The following is a 27,932-nucleotide window of genomic DNA, read 5'->3' on the forward strand; positions in this document are numbered from 1 at the left end:
TTTTTTGAAACAATAAATAATATTTTAAATCTTAATAAAAAGATATTATACGTTATGTGCGAAAATCTGAAAAACTCTGCAACATTTATCAATAGTCAGAAATTCGTTAAAAACCAATAATGAATAAATAATTTATGTATTTTTTTTTCAATAATCTATCAACTACGTGATCTATCTTTTGGGAAACATAAATGCTGTTATTAATTTGAACATTTCCTATCAAAACATATTATTTTTTACTTAAACGTATTATTTTTTAAACAAATTACTGACTAAATACTAACTTTAACTTTTACTTTTTATAGGTGAATTTTCTTGAAATGAAACGAATTCTGAAATATAAAATTAAATAATTTCTGTTTGCATAATTTTTTTTTTTTGCATTTGACATCAATTTTTCTCATTATAGGTAATTATCATTGCTTAAATTAGCTAGTATCTCAATTACTATTTATGTATGTGCGAAAAATTGTACAAGTCTTTTTCAATAAATGCAAATCTTTACGAACTGAAACTTTTCGTATTATTTTCTATGTACAGGACCGTGTGCAAGGTTTTTACAGCACATATAAAATGTTGCCTATTCACAGTTTCTTTCTTCACAGGCAATATATGTTGTCTTCCTAACGAAAGGCGTCAGTATGCCATTTGACTGACTTCTCGAATCTGAATTTATGAACTTTACATTCTTCTGCTATCAATCAAGGTTAGTAGATTAAAATGTGATAAAATCTTTTGATTACTTTGTTACAAGATAAAGTTTTAGTTGTTAAAATTTCTTATTTTTAGCCCTAAAATTTCCGATAAATGGGGGGAAAAAAAGAAAAATGCCTCTCATTAAAATGCAGAGAAAACTTTACAAGTAAAGCATAAGTTCTTTTAATTAAATAAATATGAAAAAAAATTCTATTCTTGTCATATTGAATTATTTGCCATTTAATTTATGTTATATAAAAATTGATTCTGATCTCTATTTCTTATTTAATCTGCTATTCAAGAACAAGAGAGTATATGTTAGGTTAAGGAAACAGGTTTAACATTTTGAATTGCTCTTGCCATTCAAAAATATTATAATGTGTATAATGATTTGAAAGCAGTTTAATATCCAAATTATGTAACAATTAATATACTGTTTCTGCTTCATATTTTCACATTTTAATAAAGTGAGTTTTTTAAATGGAAATAAATAAATAATATTTGGAAATCCCACGAATAGGAATTTGTAAATTTTTATATATTTTATAAATTTTTCTGATGAACAAATGAAATTTGCCATGAAAATATTTTTTACTCATATTTTTGCTTTTTCTAATTTTTATTCTTTATTTCAAAAGTTACTTTAAAATGGAACTAAAAAATATGATAACTTTTAAATGTATTTTTTAAATATAGAATTATCCCAATTTACACTTCTCAGAAGACCTAAGAAATGGTACTTTAAATTGAGAGAAGACGTAAATTTTTGGGAAAATACTTGTATCATTTACCATTAAAGATAAATTTGAGGAAACCAAAAAAAAAAAAAAAATACTCTTGGAGATGACAGGAACGATATTAATGTAACTATATGTGCTATTCATATGTATGCTATATTATTTTATTTATATATATGAATAATATATTGCTATTTATCTTGTTTTGAACTTGTAGTTAAATTTATATTTTAATAGTAGTTAAATTTATATTTTAATAGTTTTGGTAAAAGATACATGACAATCATATTATAAGAAATTGTGAAAAAAAACCTGTGGTGTCATTAAAAGTGATTTAACTTAAAGTTAAGATGAAAACTTATAAAATTTGCCTGCTAGAAATTGTGCATGCCATGTGATAACTGAATACTTAGGAGGCAAAATGAAAAATTATCTGCAAATAAGCTTAAATTTTAAAAACTTGTATTATACATTAGTAATTAAGCTGCTTTAAATTAGTATCGGGTGAAAGAAAATGTGTAGCTCTCAAAAATTAAAATTGCTAGAAAAGATTTTCTTTAAAGTTTCTGTTTTTAATATATCTCTTGTTTATTTATAATGAAACAATTATATCATCTGAAGAGAATGCATCGCTATACATGTGCAGTGCAAAAAGGTTACTGATTTAATACAATTTATTCTTACTCTTGATCATAATAATTTAGGAACTGTTGAATCAAAAACTGTTTATCTGAAGCTGAAAACTTCATCTGACCTAGATTCAAAATTATAAGATCCTTCCTAAACAACATTCATGCAGTTTCAAAAACAAGATATTAATCTATATATACCTAACCCAGGTTAAAAATATTTTGACAAATTTTAGCATTTTTAGAATAAAAATTTTATTATTCTTAGAGATTCATTATTTTGTATGTAGAATAATTTTAATTTCTTAATCTTTTTTTTAAATATAAACATATTCCTTTTATTGTCTGGTTAATTATGCTTATTTTATTTCTCATTGTTTATGTTTAGTGCAGTTCTGCTTTTTTTTTTTTTTTTTTTTTTGTTCTGAGCCTGTGTCTTGTTTGAAAATTATTGCATTAAGTTACTTTAATAACTTTATAATAGCTTCTGGCAACTTTATATCATGAGAATTCATTTTTCTCATTGTAAAGGTATTTTACACATATGTTGTTCCTGTGTAATTCACATTAAAAAAAGTAAGTACTTGTATGTCAATTGCATAACAATAATTTTTTACCTTATCCTCATCTCATAGGTGTATATATTCATCGGATTGGCTAGCACGACATCATCAGCAATTAATCGCTAATTGCAATAAACATGGCATCTTTGGTGACTTTTAAAGGAAAACTATGAATTGTTGTCACACAATTCTATACAAAAATATTCAGAAAAGTACCAGTAAGTTGTATGAAGTAAAGTCTAAACTTCCTAAAGTACATGAATCTGATAATGCAATTATGGAACAAGGAGAGTGGGCCCAGATGTAAATGAGATAAGCTGTAACACACACTTTGTGTAGAATTTTTTTAATTTTTAATCAGAATTTTCACTAAAATAATTCTTATGACCAATCCTATTACATCTGTATAATTAGTACCCAACCAAAATGAGTAGTGGAAGATTGTAAACTTGTGATCCATTTAAGTTAGTTAATGGGGAAAAAAAATATTTCATAAACTAACTTTGATTTAAAATAAGTTAGTTTATTCTTCCAAAAATATTTCTCGTTTATTTATTTTACCTATTTATTGAGCTTTAAAAACCATTTTCTTTCTAATCACATATTTTTTTTTTTTTTTTAAATCTACAAAAATGTCCAAAATTATGAAATTAGGCAAATTGTAACATATTACAGCTTCTCAGATTGATCTTGATTTGATTTGATTCAGGTAATTTAATTTTCTGCTTTAAATATTAGCATGCACTCTCAAATGTCAGATCCTTCGTAACGGCCCACTTTGGAAAGAGTTTAATAAAAGATTCATTTAATAATAATAAAACCTTTTTTAAAAAATATGCATTCCTGACTGATCCTCCCTGAAAAGCAAAGGGAAGAAAAAATATATGGTGACATAATTAATAAGAAATAAAAACAAAAAATAAAGATAAGAGAAAAGAAAAAGTTTAAGAAAAAAATTACAAAAGGAAAAATAAAAGAAAAAGAGGTTTAGCAGAAGATTTGGAACATACAGATTCCGAAAGTGCATTTGCCTTGTTTATGGTGATACATGCCATAATTTTGACAATATCCTCTAATTTATTATACTAATATTTTACCTTGAAGCAGCATGAAGTTTATTTTTGAAGGAACCACATAATTTTGATATGTGCTCAGATGACAAGCAGAGCACCTGAACTGACACCCTCTCTTTAAGCCTCTGTATCACATCAGAGAGAGTGCATTTGACCTTAACAATTTTATTATATATCAGACTTATTTATACAATAGTTTCTTGGTAAAATAAGGTTTCAAATTGGAGATCCTCGAGCCATAGGGCAAAAATATTAAAACCAATTGTTAGTAAAAATTGTTAGAATTAACCCTGGACTTCCTTACTATTTTGGGAGTTTGTAGTTCACTATTTTAAATTGTACCTTTGTATAAGAAGTACTTATGTGCAAGAATAAATTCTTCTTAACTTGTACAGTGGAAAGTGATTAATTTTAAAATAATACTGCATACTTAATCCACTGAATTATGGAGTATGTAATAAAAATATAGTTTAGTTATGCAAGATTTTGCATTTTGTTCTCAAGAATTATTTGTTTCAGCCTGGTTTAAAATTCTATATATATCTTATTTGTTATATATTTTCTTTCAGTTGAAGATGTCAAATGCAGCTCAGAAAACTCCTATCAGTCTGTTGCAGGAATTGTGTGCAACTAATGGTATAAATCCAGATTACCAACTTATGTCTGTGGAAGGTGCAGTTCATGCACCAACTTTTATGTACAGAGTCAGAGTTAACGATGTGGTAGCTACTGCAACAGGTCAGAGCAAAAAGAAAGCAAAACATGCAGCTGCTAAAGCAGTTCTGGAAATATTACTCTCTGAAGATGGATTATTTAAAGAAGGTTTCGTTTCCGAAGGTGTAACTGTGAATTTTCAGACGTTAAATGATGTAATTGCGTAAGTATTTATATTATGCTAAATTTTTTAAATGCCCTATTGGTTTTATAAACAATATTGGTTATGTTAATTGTCAATAAAATGTCTTATGCATCACTTCACAATCCTGATTCCTTTAACAAAGTATTTTTAAATATCAAATTACTGTAGGTATGTAAATTACATTATTCTGTACATAAATCCAATGCAATTCTAGCCATGTTCATGCAAAAAAATATAATTTATTTTATAAAAGAGTAAGCATTTTGCATATTTTGCTGCGTAATACTGTAACAGGCTAAAGTTAAATTTGATAAAAAGTGCTGTTGATTCCAATCTTAAATACAAAAGGCACATTTACCACTACTAACATGAGCACAATTAGTAACATAATATCATGATATAAAAAAAAATAAAGTTTGATCTTTCAACCTGCTATATGGATTACTAAAAATCTTAGAAATCTTTTTAAATGATATCACTAAAAAGTTATAATTTTGTCTAAAGTTAAAAATTAGGGGAACCCTTTATTCCTTAGCTTTCAATTATGAGAAATAATCTGATCAAGTATTTGTAGAAACATTAAAAATGGTTTTAATTATGTTACATCAATAAAAAATGTTAAATATTTGTATACTAACTATATACATTGGTGAACTTGAGTGTTAACCACACATCATAGACAAATATAGTTAATAAACTAACATGACATCTTTGGCAGATAATCATTGGCATGCTGCTAATACATAAATACCAAATATTTTTGCAGATTATATATTAAAATATTTCCTTAATGTGAGAAAAACTACACAACAAATTGATATCATTCAAAAAATAATTTGGAGTTGGTATAAAAATCATTTTTGTGGTTTATATTTTCAAAGATTTGCTCAATTTTCAGTTGAAATTTTTTAAAATTCTGATTTGCAAAATCTTGCCCTATTTGTGCAAAATTTGGTAGCTATAGATTTTGAATGCAAGAACTTATTTTTTTACCATTCTTAATAGAGACAACTACTAAGAGACTCATTTTTCTTTTAACTGCAGCTTCTTGCAATATCTTATCTTCAATCTCTTAATAATTCCGTGGTGTGTATTTCAGATACATGGCTGAATTTTCTAATTGTTTTTCACATACTGGTAATTGTCTTGGTTGCAAAATAATATTAAGTTTCAGAAATTATGCATTTAAATAATAATAATAACCTTTCCAATTCTAAATAATGTTAGAAATTTCTTTTATTCAATAATGTATTTTCTCTGTTTATTTTAGATACATCTGGCTTTACAGTAATATTTCTCGGCCCTTGCTTGCAACAGCTTTTAAAAAAGATTTAATATAAAATACCATAAGAATAAAGTGTTCTTTTATTGAATTTGATAATTTAAATAATGTTAAAGACCATTTTTTCCAAATGCTTGTAACAATCTATGCAATTTCCATTTGTGGCTCAATGGAACATTACTTGTATATTTTTATTTATTAATACTTTATTTTCAGTGAATCTGTCTCGGCTCCTCCTGTTGATGAGAATTGTTCGAAAAATCCTGTTGGAGCTCTGCAAGAAATGTGCATGAAAATGAGATGGCAGCCTCCGTACTATGAAACTGAGAAAGCTACTGGTTTACCTCATGAAAAGGTTTTCTCGATTATGTGTATGGTTGACAATTTCCAAACTTCAGGTTAGTGTTAGTAGTAAATGTTATTTCTGATAAGTTAGTGGTGCATTTATGAAATTTTTTTGATTGTTGTTATTTTGATAAAACCTTTGTTTATGTCAGAAATTTGAATCTTTTGAAAATTTCAAATTGTACTGTTTTATTATAAAAGTAATTTTTATGCATCTCAGTTTAAAGAATTATATGTTTTATTCTTTATTAAGAATATTCTTTAATGAGGGACAAAATTATTGATCTAGTGTAATCTAAAATTAGTAAAATTTCTTTCAAATAATATATTATTCAATTGTAAAATTGTTAGACACATTTTCAACTTTCCAGTCAGGAAACTTATGATGTTTAAATTAAAATAAATATTGGTAAAGTCTGTTACATGCTAATCTGTAATGGTTGGAGTGGTATAATTTAAAAAGCATGTAATGTTAGCTCGGCAAACATTCATCAGGCTATATGAAAACTTAAATAATAAAATCATTGAAATATCTAATTGCCTTTATTACAATTAGAGGTTTTAACTTTTAAGTATTAATTGTATAAATTTTCTTGAAATTTTTTTTTAAAAAAAATAATCTGATTAATTCTTAGAATTTCAAAATTCTGTCATTGAATTCCATCAAAATATTTCTGAAGGGGAAAAAAATCATGATTAGTTCATTAATTAAAAAAAAGTTAGCTAGTTATGTATAAACTAATAAGTTTTTACATATAGAGACTTCTGATTATTAGTCTTTTGTTTAATTCTTGTTTATAAGAATATGGTTTGAGTTTTTGTCACTTAATTCTTATTCCATATTAATATTAATAATGTTTTAACTACATGCAAACACACACACACACATATATATATATATATATAATTGTTCTGCTCTATTCATCTTTAAAAAAATAATATAAGAGCATTTTATTGCCAAATATTTATATCATACTTATTTTTAATCTCTGTGCTACTAGAAATTTTAATAATAAAAATATTTAATAATTGGCAGATTAATTAACTATAGATTTACATATTTTAAAATGAATTATATCTTGAGACCTCATTTACCACTTTAAAAAATTTCTGCAATCAGAATCCAAAGCAAATTCTAAACCTTCAAAATATTATGATGACTTCAAATAGTAGTATAAAGAGTAAACGCTTGCTAATTTCCTTCAATAAGAATATTGGTGTTCACATTTTTGAACTAAATTAAATACACCAAAAATTAGTTAGGCCTCTCACTTTCATCTCACTCCTTCACTGGTCTATAATATTTGCTAAATGGGGAACATATTCTCTTCTAGTACACTAAATATGAAAAGCAGGGACATTTTATGGGAAGAAATGGGATTCGTCTTCTATTTGTTTACTTAAATTATAATACTGCATCAAAGGTAAAAAAGGAACTGAATTTACTATATGAAATCTTTAATGGCTATCTGCGATGAGGACAAAGTATAGTTTTTATTTCTTTCTTTAAAGAAATTTGCTTTTGTTAGACTTTAATAAATTTTACAAACCATGTTTATGAAAAATTAAGTCAAGATTTTTTTTTTTAAGTGTACATGTACATGTTTGTACTTTACACATTCAGAATCTCTTTTTATTGAACAAGTAAATGCTTTTTTACTATTAATGTACAAAATACTTACATTTTTAAAAAGAAATTTTTATTCTTTATTAGTTTTAAATATTTTTCATAAAATACCATAAATTTGCTGAACCATTTTATAAACTAATAAAGTTAACAAATTTTTATTTCAATTGAATTTTGGCTACTGCTTAAAAAAAGCAATGTGTACCATATTCTTAATTTTTTTGTTTATTATATATATGTATTTTTTTTTGTATTTTATATGTTTTAATTATACTTTGTACATATATTTTTTGTATATTATATTTTGCCATATGTGTGTGTATATGTTTGTGTGTGTGGTTTGTATATGTTTGTGTGCATGTGTGTGTGTGTATGTTTGTGTGCATGTGTGTGTGTGTGTTTGTTTGTGTGCGTGTGTGTGTATGTTTGTATGCGTGCGTGTGTATATATTTGTTTGTGTGTGTGTATATGTTTGTGTGCGAGTGTCTAAGTTTCTTTGTGTGCGTGTGTGTATATGTTTGTTTGTGTGTGTGTGTGTTTTTTTGCGCATGTGTGTGTGTTTGTGTGTGTTTTTTTGCGTGTGTGTGTATATATGCTTGTTTGTGTGCGTGCATGTTTATGTGTGTGTGTGTGTGTATATATATATATATATATATATATATATATATATATAACCTCCATTTCAGGTGAAGGAAAGAGTAAACGACTTGCAAAACGACAAGCTGCTGAAAATATGTTGAACAGATTAAAAGCATTAAATATTATTTCTGAAGATGAAGAAGAAGCTGCAAGAGTAAGTTTTTAGCTTCTTAAGTTTCATTAAATGATCTTAATTGCTTATTTCTTCTGTGTAATGAATAACTTCTGCACTTATATTGAATTTCCAATACATGATTTTCTCACTCTGTTAATCTCTGTGTGGCTTCTTTATTAATCAGATCAATTATAAATATTTTACTAAAATTTAAGTAAAACTTGTTGCGTGTCACCTTTTTTAATAATGAATATGTAAGCATTTTATTGAACATTGAATTATGAAAGCGGGCTCTATAAGTTATTTCTCTATAATTGCATTCATTTCATTGTTGATTATTAATTATTTTAAGTATGGAAAAAGGACAAGTGGGGAAATTTTAGAAAATTGATTTTGTATTGTTCAAATTTTTATTATTATTTGCAAACTATTAAAAAATTTCAAAGAATAGCATAGAATTTATTTAAACGTGACAAGTAACAATTCAAATAAATATGTGTTAATGACATAAAATATGGTGGCAATAATTTTAAGCATAGAATTTAAATATCCATCGATCACTAAAAGACAAATAGTCAGTTTTAAATCAGTTTTTATAATTTAAAGCAATAACTTTATAATTGCCTTAAATTATAAAAACTGAAATGTCACTTTAAAGTTAAAGTGACATTTTAAAAATATTTAAGATAAAAGATATCTTATTTTAAATATTCTCTTTCCCATATTATGGCTATTTGAAATTCAGTTTCTAAACAATTCTTTAGAATCATTACATTGTTTGACTGCAGAACAGTATGATGTGCAACAGGAACATATATTTATTTATAAAAGGGGGGGGAGAAACTTAATTCATTCTCACAAAAACCATTCTTCAGCTTATTTATGAACAAAATTTTCATAGAATATCATAAAAATTAAAAGTCTGAAGCAAATCCATAATAATTAAATTTATATAATTAAAAGCATTCCATTTATATATTTCAATTTTATTGGTATAGATAAAAATAATCAGTTTGATAAATTAAAATAGTTCTGTCTTTATTTAATAATTTAAAAATTTATGTTAACATATATTTTGTTATTGTTGAATGCATATCTGAATTCTCCTCTCAAAAAAAAAAAAAAAAAAAGACATAAATGTCATCATATTAAATAATTTTTTCTCAAACAATCTTTCTGATTGAGAATGAGAAATAATTAAGGAAATAGAAATTTCCATGCTTACATTTTTGTTGCTGATGTTGCAGGATCCGTGTGTATGTGTAAAGATGCAAGATATACATTATATTTTGATTTTATTGCAATGATTATAAGGGAATGCTCTTATTTAGAAAGGTAATGTTTATAAAATAATAGACATTGCCGCTTTGATTAACTATCACTTCAAAAATATATCTGCAAAATTATAAATTTTATGAATTAATATTCCTTGATATTCTATTTAGCCAATATTTATTTTGTTCATCAATTCCTCTTTCACGAGATATAAATGACACAAGCTACTACAAATTCTAATGTGGTGAAAGACTCTTATAGTGTCAAATGTCATAAAGCAAAGAAAGTTTCAAATATCTTGACACAATGATTTTTAGAATAGCTTGCCTTAAGTGTCTTGTTTGCAAGGATATCGTTTTTTTTAACATTTTTACATTGTATATAGTGTGAGAAATGTTTAAGACATGAAATGGCTTTTTCTTTTTTGTGTTCAAAGATAATTTCTGTGTCTTTGTTCTAACAATTTCAAAGATAGTTTTTCTTTTACTTGACTATTTTTCAAATGAAGTCATGATTGTAATACATTAAAGACAAAATATTCTAAAGAATAAAATGGACATTTTTGATGTAATACAAAGTTTCACATTGGGACTCTACTTATTATTTTAGAAAGTGAGGATGAGATGTGTTGATTCGAGAGTTTTAAATAACAGTATATTGTATATGTCTCATTTATATAATAGTAGAATGTCTCATTTATGTTTGCGATGTGCAATAATTCTTCTAACAAAATTAATCTAAATACCCATATTAAATTTAAACATTGAGATTTCAAAATCTTTTTTTTTTTATAAGTAGTTACAACTAAGTACAAAAGTTTCATTGATTGAAAGAAAAAGAGCTGCAGCATTGAATTGAGTGCATCAAGATGACTTATTTCTGATTAAATGTGAATTTTAGGGCTTTGGGAATTGAATTTTATGTCTATACTTTTAATGTCTCAACATTTTGTTCAATTACACTGTCTTATTTTATTTCTCGGTGTTTATGTTTGGCGCAATTCATTCTTTTATAAAGTTCATTCTTTTTTGTTCCATATTCATGTCATGTTTGAGTACCTAAAGAAATTATTACTCTAAAGGGGAAAAAAAAAATTAGAAACAATAAGTTAAATGGCTGTAACTAATTCTTAAACCATTTAACCATATAAATAACTTTAATGAATTAAAAGTTTGTATTTTTATGAATATTTCAAATATTGATGTTGTTTCTACTAGAAAATTTATTAATTTGATTCTTAATAATCGCATCTTAACCTTTGTATTAAAGATAAATATTTTAAGATTTAAGTAAGTCATAAAATTAATTATTATGTTGGTATTCAGTAAAAATGTCCAATATTTTTATTGTCAGAGTAAATCATGTCTTATATGTTAATAAAATGTTTATGAAGTAATTTAAACAAAATAAACAAAAAAAGTTTTATGAATTAAATTCTTCTTTCCCCCTGTATTTAATTTTTTGATGCTGAAAGGAAGCTTAGTATAGTATGCATTTGACTGCTCTGATTAGTTATTTCTTAAATGGGCACTTGAAATATATGTCTGTCATTTCAGGTAGAAGGTTTAAGCATTTATTGTTTATATTACAAAAGTTTCAAACTTTGTTTAAGTATAAAATTATATTCGCTTTTGGACATATTTTATTAAGATTAAAACATTCCATTGTGCATTTAGAAATGTTCTCTATAGAACAACAAGCATTGTAACCTGTGTGAGAATAAGGAAAGAACATTTTTAAGTAGAAAATTTAAGCAAATAAATCATAAAATATTGGAACATAAATTGCTATCTTTATAAAAAAAAAATAATAATAATAAAGTTCATATTGCAATGTTCAAGTTTTAAAAGAACTAAATCCATAGTTTTAGTAGTCCTTGGTAAATAGATTAAATTTCAGTTAATGTTCATATTCTAAAATAATTGCACTTCAGATTTATTTGTTTTTTATTATTATCTTTATAAATGATTATAAAATTTGAGAAGTTTTGTTTAATGTTCCAAAAAAGCTGAAAATTCCATATAATTCATTCAGTATCATAATATTCAATTGTGTCAAAATTAGTGAATTAATGTTTTACAAATTAAAAAAAAAGAAATCAAATTGTGATGCATAGCTATAAAACCACTTCACATTTTTTTCACTCAGCATCAAACAGGCTATTTTCAGTAAATGCATTTATATAAAGGGGAAAGCATCTTCAAATTTTTTTCTTTCAAAGTTTGTATTTAGTTTGTTTCCCAAAGCATAAAGATTGAGGTAAATTCTCAAAGGACTTGTTAAATTCAAACAATTCAAGCACCACATATTGTTTTTCATGCAACTGGTTTATTTTACTATTGAGAATTTTTCTCTACTAAACCTGTGTTGTGTATTTTATTTGGTATATCTTTTTCTTGTATTAAATTCATTGTCAAGGAAACCCATCTAATTTATGCATTTGTAACTTCATGTTCTATTGTTAAAATAATAAAATAAATATACTAAAACCTAACATTCCCATAATTTTTTTTTAGGTTGAAATGCTAATATTTTCTAGTGACATTGAAAATTCAAAACAATGAGCATAATTTTATATCTGAATAATCCATGAGCATCTCTTGCAATGCTCATAATTGAAAGGAAAATTTGTTTTATAGATTTTTCAATTTAACTTCTTTTTTTAAAGTTGAGTAACTTTTTTCCCTTAAGCATAATTTTTTTTCTTTTTTTTTTTTTTTTCCATTTTTAATCTTTACAACTTCGTTCATCTTTAGGGAGCTAAACAACCAGAAGATGGTGTTTCAAATAGCACATCTGCATTTTGTGATAGAAATTCAGATGAAGATGAATTAATTATTGACTGTCAAAATCTGTCAGTTAATGAAGGCAATGACATGAGAGGGAGCTCAATAACTGCAGGAACTTCTGAATATCCTGATTTTACAGAAGAGAAAATAAAAAATACAGACTCTGCTGAAAGTTAGATTGAACTTTTAGTATTTCTTGAAATTTTACTTTTGTGAAAATAATTTTTGCAATTTTCACTTGGTATCATGTACAATTATGCAGTTGTCTGAATTGTTTTAAAACCTATGATTCTGCCATCTCATCCTCATAATCAAACAAATGTACATAATTGTAATCGGAATTCCTTTTGCTTTTGCATCACCCTTAAGTCCATTAATTGTATATTTGTTAAGTTTTATGTATTTGGCATTGGTAAATTTATTAATTTTTTAAGTAAGGTTCTCTAATAATAAGTACAATATGTGAAGTACAATTATCATTATATTTTTGAAATGAAGCTATAATTAAATAGTGCAAATCTGAAATAGTTAAATCTTACAAAACAAAGTTAAATTTTTAAGTTTGAAAAAAATAAATGTTTCTCTTAGATAAGCACTGTTTATTAATAAGTAAAGCCTTATTGTGTCTTTATTAGTTTTCCATATAAACCTCTGTCAATGTATATATTACTTTTTATTACTTATATTTACTGGTTATAAAATTTGCTTGTTGAACTATGAAAAGACATTTAAATTTTAATATTTTCAGTGCATTTAGACTTTTTTTTTGCATGATAGAATTTTTTTATTTTGAGGTGAGATGCAAACTTTTACAGAATGAACTCAAAAAGGTGTCTACCAGAATTAAAAATAGAGTTTTATTTCCCATTTTCGATACAAATTTCTCTTAAAGTCAATCTGCACCCCACACAAGCTTTTCCTGCTGTTTATTCTTGAAAAAGTGGGTGGGTGGGACTTTTTAGAATTTGTAAAAAAAAATCCATCAACTTTATTCTAAAAAATTTAAATTTAAGCACTTATCAAGAAATATAAACATTTCCGTCTTATTTTGCTAAAAAGAAAAATAATAAATGTATGAATGATTTTCAATAACATGTTTAACAATAACATTGTTTTCTATAAAAGTAACATTGTTATTGTTGTGGTGTAACATAACAAATTTTCTCACTGCTTCAATTGAAAATGTGTTAAGACATGGGTTTGTCCATGAAACCTTTATTTTTAGATTTTAAATAATATTTGTCCTTTGAATTTATATTCTTAATTTAATGAGTATATAAATTACCATGTATATCATTTCTTTTCTTTTTTTTAAAGAAAAATCTTTTTCATGTGTTTTCAAAGTTGCAGCAAATTATTAGCATTTAGAAATATTTTTTCAATAATTTGAAAAACATTTTTATGAAGTTGGAGGATAAAAGATTTGAATTATCTGTAAAACACTTGTAATAAAATATATTCTTTTTTTTTTCCCTGTTATTTTCTTAAAATAATTATAGTTACACTGTAAAAAATTGTAATTATATTTTGATAATTCTTAAATTGCATTCGCAAATTTTAAATTTTTAATGCAATCTTGTTTCCAAGTTGGATAGAATAAGATTGGAAAATGTTTATGAAATCAGAAATGTCTTTTCTTTGTAGACATCCTATTCAAGCATTCATTTTAAATTTTAATGATAGTTATTTAAACTCAAGCATTTTTTTTCTTTTGCATTTATTAGAGACAAAGGGAGATAATAATCTTAAAAACAATTTAGTGGGTACTAAAAGTGTATACAATTTACTAGGTATTATTTAGATTAAACTTTTAAGGATTTTTCTTGCAGTTCATGTTGCTCTAATTATTCTTTGTGTTATTCTTGCTTATGATTATTCTGTGTAGGAAATTAATGTAATTTAAGACAAATTTTGTATAAACTAACATAAGAATTATTTGCATTCCACATACAATGTGCTTAAATAGTATATTAAATTCATATGTAACCACACAAAAATTTCTATTGGTTTGTAGTTTTAAGTTTGTTTTATATAAACTCTCTTTTGACCTTTAAGTTTTATATAAACTCATTTGGCCTTTGATATTAATATTTTTGATAAATATTTAAGAAAATTGCATTTCTTCATGTAATACATGGAAATTTTTACATTAATGATAAGATTGTAAGTTAAATTGTGTTGGCATGATGATTATTTCCTCCTCCCCCTCCCCCTGCTTATTTGGCAAATGCTTGTACTAGTTCAAAAAAAAGTTTAATAATAGATAATTTAAAATGTATATAAATTCGATAAGAATACACTGGGATGCTTAAATATATATATATTCAGTTAAAAAGAAATTTAGAATTATCTTGCAATAATGGTATAGATAAATATTTATCCAGTGAATGTTTATTGGATATATGGTTACTGTATTATGTGAAAATATGTTGAATTATTCACAGTATTTTTATTCCTTCTTTATTTATAAAGTACCTCTTCCTTGCATCCATCAAAAATTACATTTGCAGTGAATCCCAGGTTCTGAAATACTAATTTTTAAAATTTCCAATATTCGCAAATGATGACATTGTAATCAAGAAAGAGATTTCATTCTAGTGAGAATTAGAATAATATTATGTTTGGTCAGAAGTAGAAGTATATTATATAAAATAAAAATAATTAATTCATAAAATTTTGAATTTAATTTTCTGTTAATAAAGCAGAATTGACACTATCTACTTTGTTGGGCATAGTTTAGTAAAAGTATTTTTCAGTTATTTTAACCTCTGCCAGGCCATTATCCCTCCCGCAAATTGGCAGTTTTTTAAATTTATTATTTCAAAATTTTAAATTGATTTGCTTATTAAAATTTAATAGATGTTTAATTTATAATTATAGTATTAATATAATTATTTTTATTTATAGTCTGTTGGTCCAAAATGTAACTGAAGTAAGGAATTGCTTTATGCATTATCTTATAAATTCATTTTTATCAATTAATTCAAAACTACCAGCATATTTCTGTTTCTGAATTCAAAATAATATGCTACAATTTACATACACAAGTTATTTAATTTTGGAAAATATCTGCATTAGTGTTTATATATGAAGGACAAAATGCTAGTAAAAAATAATTGCTTCTATTATTAAAATAAGTTATTTAAAATACTGCTCAGATATTGTTCTTAAAATGTTTCTATTACAGCTTTGTTTAATGCAAATATTTCAAGCATTTGATATGAAGTCATTATGGGAAACTTTTAACAGATTTTTCAACAAAATAAATAATAAAAAAGATATTAAATTAATGAGTTAACAAATAAGATTTATAACATTATTCAATTTAATTTCTATATGAGAGATAGGGGGAAAATTAATTATATTACAGATCCCTCTTTCTGATCAAAATTCAGTTTCTGCAGTTAAAAGAACTGAAGATTTTAAAATATAAAATTTGTTTATGTTCTTATCATTTATATATATTTAAAAAAAAAAAAGGAAACTGTGATAAAAATAGAGCATTATTGACTTGAATATATGTAATGCAAAGTGTTTTAATCATTTTTTTTTTTTTTGCATGATTTGTATATTATTTTTCTTATTACTTAATCATCATTTTATAAGCATATCAAAAAAAAAATTACAAATCGGAGAAAATTTTGGTAAACATAAGAGATAGTCCCTTTGCAATTGCATTTATTAATTCTAATGTTGATATGAAAATTTCTATCATTCACTTTTTGTATAATTAAGTGTACATGTTACTGAGTCTAGTCTCTATTGCCTTTATTATGAATACCTCCTGATGTTTGGTTTATGTTTTTGCTGTATATTTTGATTTTGTCAAGGAAATAAATTGTTTTATCTGACTTTATATATATTGTGATTTTTATTTGTTTTTAAAATGTCACAGATTGAATACTTTATACAATTCAAAGATGTGTTGAGATAATTATTGTAACATTTTTAAAGGATGATTTGAAATATTTCTATAAAATTTTAATTCTGTTCTATCGAATCAAGTCAAAGTAAATTAATTTCTTTTAGATTGGAAAATTATTTATATTTTTCATAAAGGATTATTAGTATTCAAATGAATGATCAAACTTTCTTTTCTTTCTCTCATTATGCTTAATAGATCACTGCAACAATCCATATGATTTTAACACATTGAAATTGCAATTGGTAAAACTAAAGAATCTGGTACAGATTTTTCTCCAAATCTTGCAAAATAGTAAAAATATTTAAATAAAGCAGTTAATTCACCATATTTGGCATTTTATAGCTTTAAAACACTAAAGATTGATCATAGTACCATCTATAGTTTATTAATGTGTTTTATATTGTCTTTATTCTAACCCAGCAAGTATGTTTAATCACTTTTTTTGTAGAGCAGTGTCTATAGGCTTTGGCCATGATTCCACAGCTTTTCTTCCATTCATTGTTTTGTTCAGAAATTCTTCAATAATTGCCAAAACTATATAAAATTAACTCAGAAAATAATCTTTAAATAAGGAAATTACATTAGTTTGTGATATGATTGCAATGTAATTTTGTAAAAATAAAAGTAAAACCAAATTTCTAAATGCTATAGGTTAATAATTTTATGAAAAATATTCCATCACATGGAATTTTAATAGAAAGTATATTACATGTTAAAGAAAAAAATGTGATAAATAGTTTAAAAGATAAGAACCAAAATGCTTTTGTTAAAAATTAATTTAAATAAGCATAATAAAAGAATTCAAAGAGAAATATGAAACATTGGAAAGAGAGACTATAAAAAATATTAATACATTCTGCTAATTAATATAATCTTGTGCATCTAAAATCTTGAACATTAACTAACATGTTGGAAAGGAAAACTTGTTAAGGAATTCTTTTAAAGATTTTCTTAGTTTAATTTTACTATCAAAAAAAATATTTCAATGAAGTAGATTGAAAATGGATTGTTTAAAGTGTCAAACATGAAATGTATTTTAATTCTTCTAGAAAATTCAGTAAAAAATTTTAAAAATAAAGGAAGAAAAACATTTTTGAGTAGATAAATTTCTGCACAGGGAATGGAAAACATTTTAGCCGTAATCTATAAATACAGTTAGATAGTTGATGCATTTCAATATTCTATTTTGATGATTTCATTATACTTATTTCACTTGAAGGAAATCCAGATATTTATAAATGAACTCAAACATTCTTTGAATTAAATCTATTAAAATCAATTTATAATTAAAGTATTGTTTAAATTGTAAAAAAAATCCCAAATTTACTAATTTCATTACAGATTTGAGAAATGATTTTTCTGGATTATCTTTGCTTTAGAATTTATTAATAAAATCACCTAAATTTATAAATCCTTGTAGATTTCATATAAGAAAGCATAAATTATTTTATTATCCTACCTAAGTTGAGGGTATAAAAATGGTAGAAACTTTTACATCATTTTGGAATTTATCATATCAAAATGTTAATAGCTGGTTAGGTGGTATGATATTATCTTTATTTAAATCTTGTTTTAAGGTAATTGCACTTTCTTATGTTTATTTTAAGTTACATTTTTAAATGCCTTTTTGGTATCTAGAATTAAACCAGAATTATTAATTAATTCTTATATTATTCCTTTTTTTGACAAAGTAATCACTGTAACAGTGTCTATTAACATTCGATGCTAATTGTAAAACTTTAAATAGCTGCATTAACCTTGACGTAGCAGCTGGAGAAGGAATGGAGCAAGAAGATTTTAATACAACATAATATCAAAAAGTACACATTATTATATTTAATATAATAGTTGGAATCACTAACACTACAACATTATTTTTATTGTTTATGACGGTTAATCAAAAATTAGCTTGTAAAAATTTGGGAGAAAATATAGCTTACATATACAAATGTCTTATATCATTAAAAAAAATTTGGTAGATTTCATATATCATATTTTGTTATCACAGTGATCATATTACTGCATTTAAATCATTTTCATATAATATGACCTAGGCACCATTTATTTGTGCTATACTACTGTGATTATCAGTTTTGTGTTATTTTAAAGTCAGAATTATAGAATATATATGTAATATACGCATTGCATAAGTTTTTAGAGAAACTGGAAAATGAAATGACATTCACTTTTTAAAGCTATATGTACAAGAGAAGCGACAAGTGTATTGTATGTAGGAAAAATATATAATATTTGAAAAATATGAGAAAAATAGCAATATGATTTTTAGCCAATTTCAAATTAAATTTAATCAAATTAAACTTCTAAACTTATTATTTGTTTCTATTAAAAATATATAAAATTTCAAATATGAGAAAAGTAGCAATAAGACTTTTAGCCAATTTCAAATTAAATTTAATCAAAGTAAACTTCTAAGCCAGTCATTTAAAATACAAGATATTTTTTATTTTTGTAAATATGAAATTATCAACCCTTTTACTACTGACCCGACTCGACCAACCGTGGAAATTTTATACTGGTTGGCAGGTTTCTCTTTCAAACGAAGGGTGCAAAATGTAAAATAAGTTATCTCCAAGGATGCCCTCACTTTACATCTTGCAATCCTCACTTGAAACAGAAACTGGCAAGCCAGTATAGAATTTGCATGGCCAGTTGTGTCCAGTCAGTACTGAAAGGATTAAATAATGAAACGAAGCCATTGCAAAATCAATTCTTTTATCTCATTAATTTCATAGCACTTTTTAATCGTAATGGAATTTTCTCTGTATAGCAGCTTTGATATATTTGTTAATGTCTAATATCGACTGTTATAATTTTATTTTTCAGAAATTTGAAGATTTGAAAATTTTTGATAAAGATGATCCAGATAACTTTCAGTCAAATTTGCAAAAAACGTATTCAAAAAATGTTTTAAAGTTTCTCAAAGATCTAAAAACATCCACCAGCACATGCCTTCAAGCATTGCAAGAAATTGATGTGATGGATCCACAACTAGATTGTCCTAAGTTGTTGCAAAGTATTGCTGCTGAACAGAATTTTGAGATTATCTACATTCCAATTGAACAGAGAGGAAAAAATGGTATGTTTAAGTTGCATGACTTTGAGCAATGATTTTTCAATGTTATCAATAAAAAATGGAATTTTATAAAAATTAGTTTAAATCATGGTATATAGACTTCATTCTAAATTATTGAAAAGGACAAGATGCTAAGCTTTTTAATAGCTATTTACCCAGGCTAAAGTAAGCTTTTAAGCAATTTAAAAAGAAAAAAATCTATGTTTCATTTATCAATAATGATTATTGATAATGGAAATGTGTGCTTAATAAAAGGATAAAGGAAATGAGGGCTTAATAAAACTTGGTATAAAAAGAAAAGAATTTGAAAGATAAGCTTTTGAAATTGTTTTTTGTAGAATTTATGTATTTTTGTAGAATTGTTATTTCCATTTTAACTAAATTAAAGCAATATAATTTTTATTTAAAAAATTAAGATAATTTTTTTAGAATTCAAATGAAATTTTAAAAGAAAATGTTATTCTATACATTATATATTAAAATAACTTCAATGATTTTCATTTTTTTATTATTATTCTTTTTAAGGGCAATTATTCTTTTTCTACTATTTCTTAAATATTTCCTATAATTTGTATATTCATAGACACAAGATAAAATAAAACATAAATCTTGTAAAAAACTCTTCAGAATTTATTAGCATGAGTCCTGATAATTATATATAGGGTGATGGAAACATTATGTAATTTCTCTTTTGTTATATCAAAAAATTATGTAGAGAATGTGTAAACCCTATTTAAATAACATGTTTAATGCCTTCAGTTTTTTTTAACTATATATATATATATTTGTCAGCAGATTATTTCATACAAAATTAATTAAAGAACTTGTTATTTAAATAGAGTTTCATATGCTTTAATAGGTTATTTAGAAATTAGTTAATGTATTATTCAGCAAATAAAGAAGTACTGAATTTTATTATTATTTTTTTTTCATTTGTAATGCTTTTATTTTTTTAGGGGAATGTCACTGTCTATTACAAATCACATCGTTGCCTGTGGCTGTTTGCTTTGGCACTGCTGCAACAAAAGAAGATGCTATGATAAGTTCTGCTCGGAATGCTTTAAATTTTATACAACTCATGTGCAAAAAGTGATCTAAGCAAATCAGAGGATCACTAAACAGAACCCTTTGATGGTAAAAGAATTTTTATTTTTTAAATAATTTGTTTTCTATTGGTTGCAAATTTGGAAGATAAACATGCTTAATATTTAATGCAAAAGTGAACTATTGTATCGAAAAAGTGAATATTTTTTAATAAGAAGGCAAAACAAGATTTTTTAATCATGAACATTTGTCTTATAAATTGCCCAATAATTTTTTAATAATATTAGAATGTTAACAATTTTCGTATAATGTTTCTAAAATTTTGTAATTTTTCTAGATTCTCTATAAGCTTTCTCAAGGAATTTAAAAGTATTTAATCAGTTTCACAATAACAAATAAAGATAAATTTGCCAAAAAAAATTATAAACAATATAAATATTATATGTATTGATACCAATTTCAAACTATTTTCAAGGACTTCTTTTCCAAATTTATGGCCACCTTTATTTTTTTTTAAAAAAATACAAATGTAAGGAACAAATCCTTTTTCAGAATGGCTGTTTGTTAGCTTTCACACAAACAAATACAATTATTACTAATGTTTAAATCTGTTGAAAATGATGTAATGATGAGTTCCGTTATTTTGAGAGAAATTGGTGGAAATATTATAAATATTATTTTATTTGCAAATTTTTTATCATTGTTAGTTCATTGATTTATAAATATTTCCAATAAATTGCATATATTGGAAAAATATTTTAAATTTTCTTAAAAAATTTTTTTTATTTTTTCCCCCCTTAAATACTTCTTAAATTTATCTTCTTGAATTTGTTTTAATCTTATTTCCTACATATTTTTCATCCGAAACTTTTCACTCACTATCATGTAAGTTAATTAAAATTTTATGAAATATTTTATATATCTTTATTTAAACCATCATAATTAGAAAATATAATGCCTATTATATTTTACATAAGTGGCTATAATTTAAATTAATAAAAAATAGGAAAAGCCAATGTAAGTTAATATTACAAAATCTTCGCCCAGGATTCCCCCTCCCAAGCTTTTTTTTTTTTTTTCTTTGTTTGAAAATTTAAAAATTGATCATAGTAATGTGTTGTGGGATATTGGAAAGAGAAATGCTTTCTTGAATATCATTCATGTCATCAGGGCTGTAACCATAGAGCTGAGATACTGATAGAGGGAGTACAACCCTACTTTGGTGTTATTTGTTATATAATAAATGGCTACTTTGGTGTAACATGTTATATAGTAAAATTTTATAAATGTGCTAGCAGTAATTGCATGTTTTTATAAATTTTAATTAAAATCTAAAAAGAAACTAGTGGATATTCTAAAGATAAGAAATTATTAAAGGAAGAAATAATATCTTTACAGATAAAAATTTTGTCTGAATGTTAACATTTATTAATAACTTGCGATATACACATACCTTAAAATCCCCGTTTTCGTAAAAATTTCGAATTTCTTTATTTTTTGTATTAAATCAACACATTTAAGATTTCAAAAAGGATTTAATTTTGTTTCTGCGGTAGTTAGAGGCAAAGTTACTGGCAAAACTATAAACCAGAAGTGAAATATTTAAAACTGATATTGACAGGGGGAAGGTACGAGATTTAAAATTGAGTTTGGGATGAGAATTTGTATAATGGTAGTATACACTTAGAATGTTTATTCATGAAAATATTAAGACTCAATAGCCAACCATAAAACTTTCAAATTAGCTTATATACCAATAATGTATCACCCGAACGAGCACCCGAGTAGTTTAGTGGTTAGGGCACTGGCGTAGTATTCAAGATACCTGGGTTCAATTCTGGGCTATTTTTTTTTTTCTTTCGAAATTATTTCAAAATAATTTAACAGTTTTAATTAATATCTTTTTTATTTTTTATGCAAAAATAAATATTTATTCTCCTATATTATTGGATTATAATTTAATTTTTAGAAAGAAAATTAATTATAAATACGAATACATTTTTTTTAAACATTCAGATGGAAAAAAACTTAAATCACTTTTATAATCTGCTTATATAAAAGTTTTTTTTTATCTGTATGAGATAATGATAAAAGTATTTGAACATGTAATGTAAAATTAAAAGATGTTTTTAGGTAAAGAAAAGAAATAAAATGTTTACTTAAAGAAGAAAAATAATCACTTTTAATTAATGCACAAAAACCAATTAAAAAACTGAATTTAAATCCACAAACTCGGCTACTGATATAAAAAAGAAAACATTATTTTCGAAAGCAGTTTGCTTAGTTTTCAAAGAATGAATATATATATATATAAATTATTTAAGAAATGTTAACCAGAAATGAAAACCGACCGGACCTAATGCCGGGAAGCAAAATGTTGCGCGACAATTTTTGAGTACGCCAAGATTTGCGATGTGGCGCCAAAAAAGGTATTCTTATTCCTAGATTTCCCCTAAGTCACGTGATTCATGTTGGGTACACTTGTTTTGACAGGAAACAAGCAACTAGCTCCCTCCATTTATATATCAGCTCTATGACATCGGGGCCCCCAAACTGACAGATGATGATAATACACCTCTCTCTTTATTTTTCTTCCCAAAATTGCATTTATTTTTTCTAATTGTAGTTTTCTTATTTACTTAACAACTAAAATGGGATTAAGGAAATTTTTTTCAATAAATAATTTTTAAATTAATTCTCAAATTAATTTTTTTCAGTGAATGTTTTATTGATTTGTGCTATTTTTTAGTTACTGTTCACGCAAATGTCGCTTAATGCCACACTTGGCAATCTTAAAATTACAGCAACCCCGTTACTTGCCCGTCTTTCAGGGGTTCATTAGAAAGTTGACCCGCATGGGCTCCCCAGCCCCTGCAGAAGCTGTAAACAACTTCAGTTTGTAAGGCTTAACAAAGCCAACCGCAATCAGCCATGTATTATATGAACTACTCAAAGGAGGTATATAGTGTAAATAAAGAAGTTGAAGCAAAAGTACAGTCCACTGCTCACTTTGATTCAGCAGTTACTATTTAATTTTGTTAAGACAAAATGTTGAACGTGAATGAGACATGCAATATAATTTAGGTAAAATGTTTACTTTTAAATTTGTATGTCTTATTTTTACACTTTTGTTACTAGAGTTTATTTCCTAACTGCTAAGAATGGAAATATGGTAATTATTTTATGGTGATTAATTATTTGGGGTGCTCAATTATTTTCTGCTGAAAGCAAACTAAAATGTTGAGATTTACCTCAATAAGAAAGCATACTGCCTTTGCTATCTTCAATTTTGCCTCTACAATAATGTCCAATTATACTTAATGTAAAATCTTAGAAGAATAAAGACTCAAATACTGGATTCTGCCTGAATGATCTTGTGAGTACTACCTTTTTCCATCTTACTTTCTGGTAATCCCTCACTTTTCATCCAAGACAGCCCAGTTTGCCATCTAGTTATAACATCGAATGCACTGATGATTAATCAGATTATATCATTTTTTTAATGAATTAGAAATAAACTTTATTTCAAATTAGATAAATAATTGTTCTGTCTTTCAAAATAAAATCTCTAATATAACCCCCGTTCCTTATTCTTACCAAGGGCCCAATTGCATTTATGGCCTTGATTAACTAAATTTCAAAAAAATTGGTGCTATTTTTTCTGTTACATAATGAATGACTATGATCTGATGTACTTATTTATTTTATAGGTTTGAATCTTCGGAGAAATGTAAAGCACCTAGCGTTGCAAGATATCAGGTTTTGGTTGGCCATTTTTAATTCTTTGACCACCCAATTTTAATACTACTTCCAACTATTAGCTTTTTTATTTGCTGAGTCAAATTACATATCACAAACCACTTTTATTACCAAACATTTTCAATCTTTTTTTTTTTTAATTAATAAAAATCATGGTTTAATTAAACTCTTTAGTTCCTATTACAGCATCTCATGTCCAATGGTAAAATTTACTTCTGATGAGAATTGATAAGAATAGGAATTCTCATGGGTGGCCATATATCTTGTATTCCAATGGCTTGAAAAGGGAAAAAAATGTATTTCTCCATTTTTCCAATCGAAAAAAGCTATTTTAAAATATTTTGTTATCTTAAGGTTGTGTAATTAATATTTCATCAATTTTTTTTCTGGAAATTAATTTAATAAATTTCTAAAAATGTAAGAAATTTAATTTTAATGAGCAATATCAGTATTAAATAGAACTGATTATGCAAATTTTTGTAAACGAATAAAATTTATTTATTTTTCCATTTGCATATAATTATATTTACAAACTAGTCACCTTCGGCAACTAGCTGGTTTACCTGTGATATTAATTTCATTTGACTCATATAGATATAATTTGATGAATCTATCAAACTATTAGAATTTAAAACCATATTAGTTTCTCCTGCATATTTTCTGTTTATTACACACATGAACCTTTTTAATGGAAAGAAGTCCCATGATATCATAGCACTATTAATAATATAAATGTATGGTTTATTTATCTTATAAATAATGCATATTAAATAGAATACTTCTTTAATTTCAAAAATAGAAGTAAATCATGATTAAATATTTGATTAAACAATGAATAGGGTTTAAATTTCAGAGTAAAAATGTAATCTAATATTAGAAATTAACCAAAAAAAAAATGCTAAAATCTGAAAAAAAGAATTTTACAATTATTATGTTGGTATCATTAAAAATACTTTTTATGAATTTTGAACTGGCATAAAATTAATTTTCATTCAATTATATGTTCGGGAATTATTGTGGAAACTTATATTGCAAACTTTAGCTTACTTTTCAATAAAAATTTTTTAACCATACTAAGATGCACATTCTCACTCTCAAAGGTATATATGTGCCAAATTTGGTAACTTTCAGTCAAACAGTCTGCCCTGTAGACATCAAATCACACATACACATTCAACTGTATTAGTAGTAGAGATTTATCTTCTATAACAATTATTTTAATATTTGTTCAACTTCTTTTTATGTCTTTTTATCCTCTTTGATACATTTTAATATATTATACTTTTCAGATTGAATTTCTGATTATTTTTACAAATATACTTAAAACAATGCATGATTTAAATTTTTTCTACATTATATATTTTATAATGTTGAGAAATCTTAACCATGTTTCTGTCATACATGTTGAGAAACCTCATCAGAAAAGTAAATGTTAAATTGGTAAGTAGTAAAATATTCAATCAATTTACATTATCTTTATGCGAGTGATCCCCCTGAAACTTCCTTGCATGCTCACAAATATAAAAGTGCCATCACATCCACTTACAAAAAATATTGGATCTGGACCAAAACTGTTGACCATAAGTACTCAGATTTTTATTTTTTGAGTCCCACGTGTGAGTTTTTTGCTTTGCAGTATAGTAAAAAAGGGGGGGGGAACAGAATATGCATTTTTGATGTGTTTTTGTTGACTAGTTCTAACAAAATTTTGGCCCAGAACTAACATTTCAATAACATGATCACATACCAAATTTCTCTTATTTATGTTATAGCTCTATTTGAGTCATGTTTAAACACATGGTACGTTTTCCAATGGACAGTAAATGTCTTGATGGAGTCGATTAAAATTTGATACATATCTACACATTCTAATCTTTTCTCCAAATCTTATTTATTTACCTCTTTCTATTTTTAATTTTGTGATCAAAACCAGTGAACATAATTTCAGATATATATATATATATATATATTTTGGGGGGGGGGGGGGGTTAGAGAGCTCTGTGATACAGAGATTCATTAAAATATTGAGGTTGGTTTTTTTTTTTTTTTTTTTTTTTTTTTTTTACTTTTAAAATATTTTCTTTTTGTCTACAGGAATGTAAAAAGGCAAAAGGTATTTACAAGAAATATAAAAATGTTATTTCTTCTTAGAACAATAGTTTTATAAAAGGTGCATTGCATGTGCATTAATGAATTGATATAAGAATCATATTTTAATTTAGCAAACATTTTCAGTTTAATTGCTTAAAAACTGAAAAGGCTATTTTAGTTCATGATTTCCTTGCTTTTAATATTCACATACTTGACTAATTTTATTCTATAGGGAAATAGAATGAAAGTTTGTCATCAATAACTCTTAGGTGCATGTTTTTGACAACTAAATCTGTTTTTTTGGCTAACCTCCCAAAATATTTATTTTCAAATTACTTGAACTGAACTTAAATTTCTACCCCATGCTTCAGGTTGTAAGGACCAAGTTAGGCTATGCAGTGCCAGTATATAGATCTATGTTCTGCTTAATAATTTTAGAAAATTTTGTACAGACACTATTATTAAAATGAATACTTATGCCCTTTTAATGTAATTAAAAAACAACTAATATTAGCTATGAATTGTGCCAGAAAATATGGTGCAAATATTTAACAGGTGTACATATTCGTTTGAATCATATTTTATGTTTCTATTTGATCAGGATATCATATACAAAGCACCCAACATTTTGTCTTCATATTTAAAATTTCCTATTGCTTATGATGCAGTGCTTATTTTCAAGTCAAGAAAATCAAAATCGCCTAAAAATCAGGTCACTTTTAAAAAATAAATTATAAATCTTTGTTGGTTTTATTAAATGAATTTAAATTTTTAAATGTTTTCAAATATTCACCATCAGTTGTGGGCTTTTAATTTTGGTGTAATTGATTTTGTGTGTATGTGTGTCATTTCCCAATGAAAATTATACTGTTGTCTAGTAAAACTATTTTTGAGATGTGTTTCACTATCAATATTTACTGATATTCAAACACAGTATTATTACAAAAAAAAATTATGTTATTGCTTGCTATTTTTTTTTTATTTATTATTATTATTTTGGAAGTAGGGGTTGATCATAGAGCTTTAAATGGCTAATGCATAGTCAAGGAGAAGATCTTCTATCTGAAAGATATTGATGTGATATGGTTATTCCATTCTAAGTCATGTATATTTAATTTTTGTTCAATAGTCTGTGTACAAAATTTTGTTTTAAGTGTTCTGTCCTTGTACTTTGTCTGTAAAACCTTGATTTCTGTTTATTAGATTGCAGAAAATAAATGTGATGCAAAATATTGTATTGTTTTTATTTCTAAAGATATATCAATCTTCATAATTCCTGACACTTATGAAACTTGTGCTTTCAGTTGATAAATTAATAAGCCAATTCAGACATTCATGGATTTACATGTAATTTTTTTATACTAGCCATAATATAAGAGAAGCAGAGTAT

The 27,932-nt window shown here is 25.3% G+C and overlaps 1 protein-coding gene across 4 annotated transcripts; it reads left to right on the forward strand.

Annotated features, from left to right (window-relative positions):
- The first annotated feature begins 284 nt into the window (after positions 1–284).
- On the forward strand, positions 285–26,413 carry LOC129956978 (interferon-inducible double-stranded RNA-dependent protein kinase activator A homolog). Of its 4 annotated transcripts, none has more exons than XM_056069059.1 (8): positions 285–409; positions 606–706; positions 4,268–4,575; positions 6,056–6,237; positions 8,498–8,604; positions 19,399–19,651; positions 20,605–20,782; positions 24,403–26,413. In XM_056069059.1, exons 3-7 carry the CDS (start codon positions 4,274–4,276, stop codon positions 20,739–20,741), a joined length of 981 nt encoding a protein of 326 aa, XP_055925034.1. In that variant the 5' UTR covers positions 285–409; positions 606–706; positions 4,268–4,273; the 3' UTR covers positions 20,742–20,782; positions 24,403–26,413. The 4 variants fall into 4 exon arrangements, with proteins under 4 accessions (XP_055925034.1, XP_055925036.1, XP_055925038.1 ...); XM_056069061.1 differs by having other exon boundaries at positions 298–409; positions 541–706; XM_056069062.1 differs by lacking the exons at positions 285–409; positions 606–706 and adding an exon at positions 750–862.
- The last annotated feature ends 1,519 nt before the right edge of the window (positions 26,414–27,932 follow it).

Source organism: Argiope bruennichi, chromosome 11 (assembly GCF_947563725.1).
Source record: "Argiope bruennichi chromosome 11, qqArgBrue1.1, whole genome shotgun sequence".
NCBI classification, from domain to species: domain Eukaryota; kingdom Metazoa; phylum Arthropoda; class Arachnida; order Araneae; family Araneidae; genus Argiope; species Argiope bruennichi.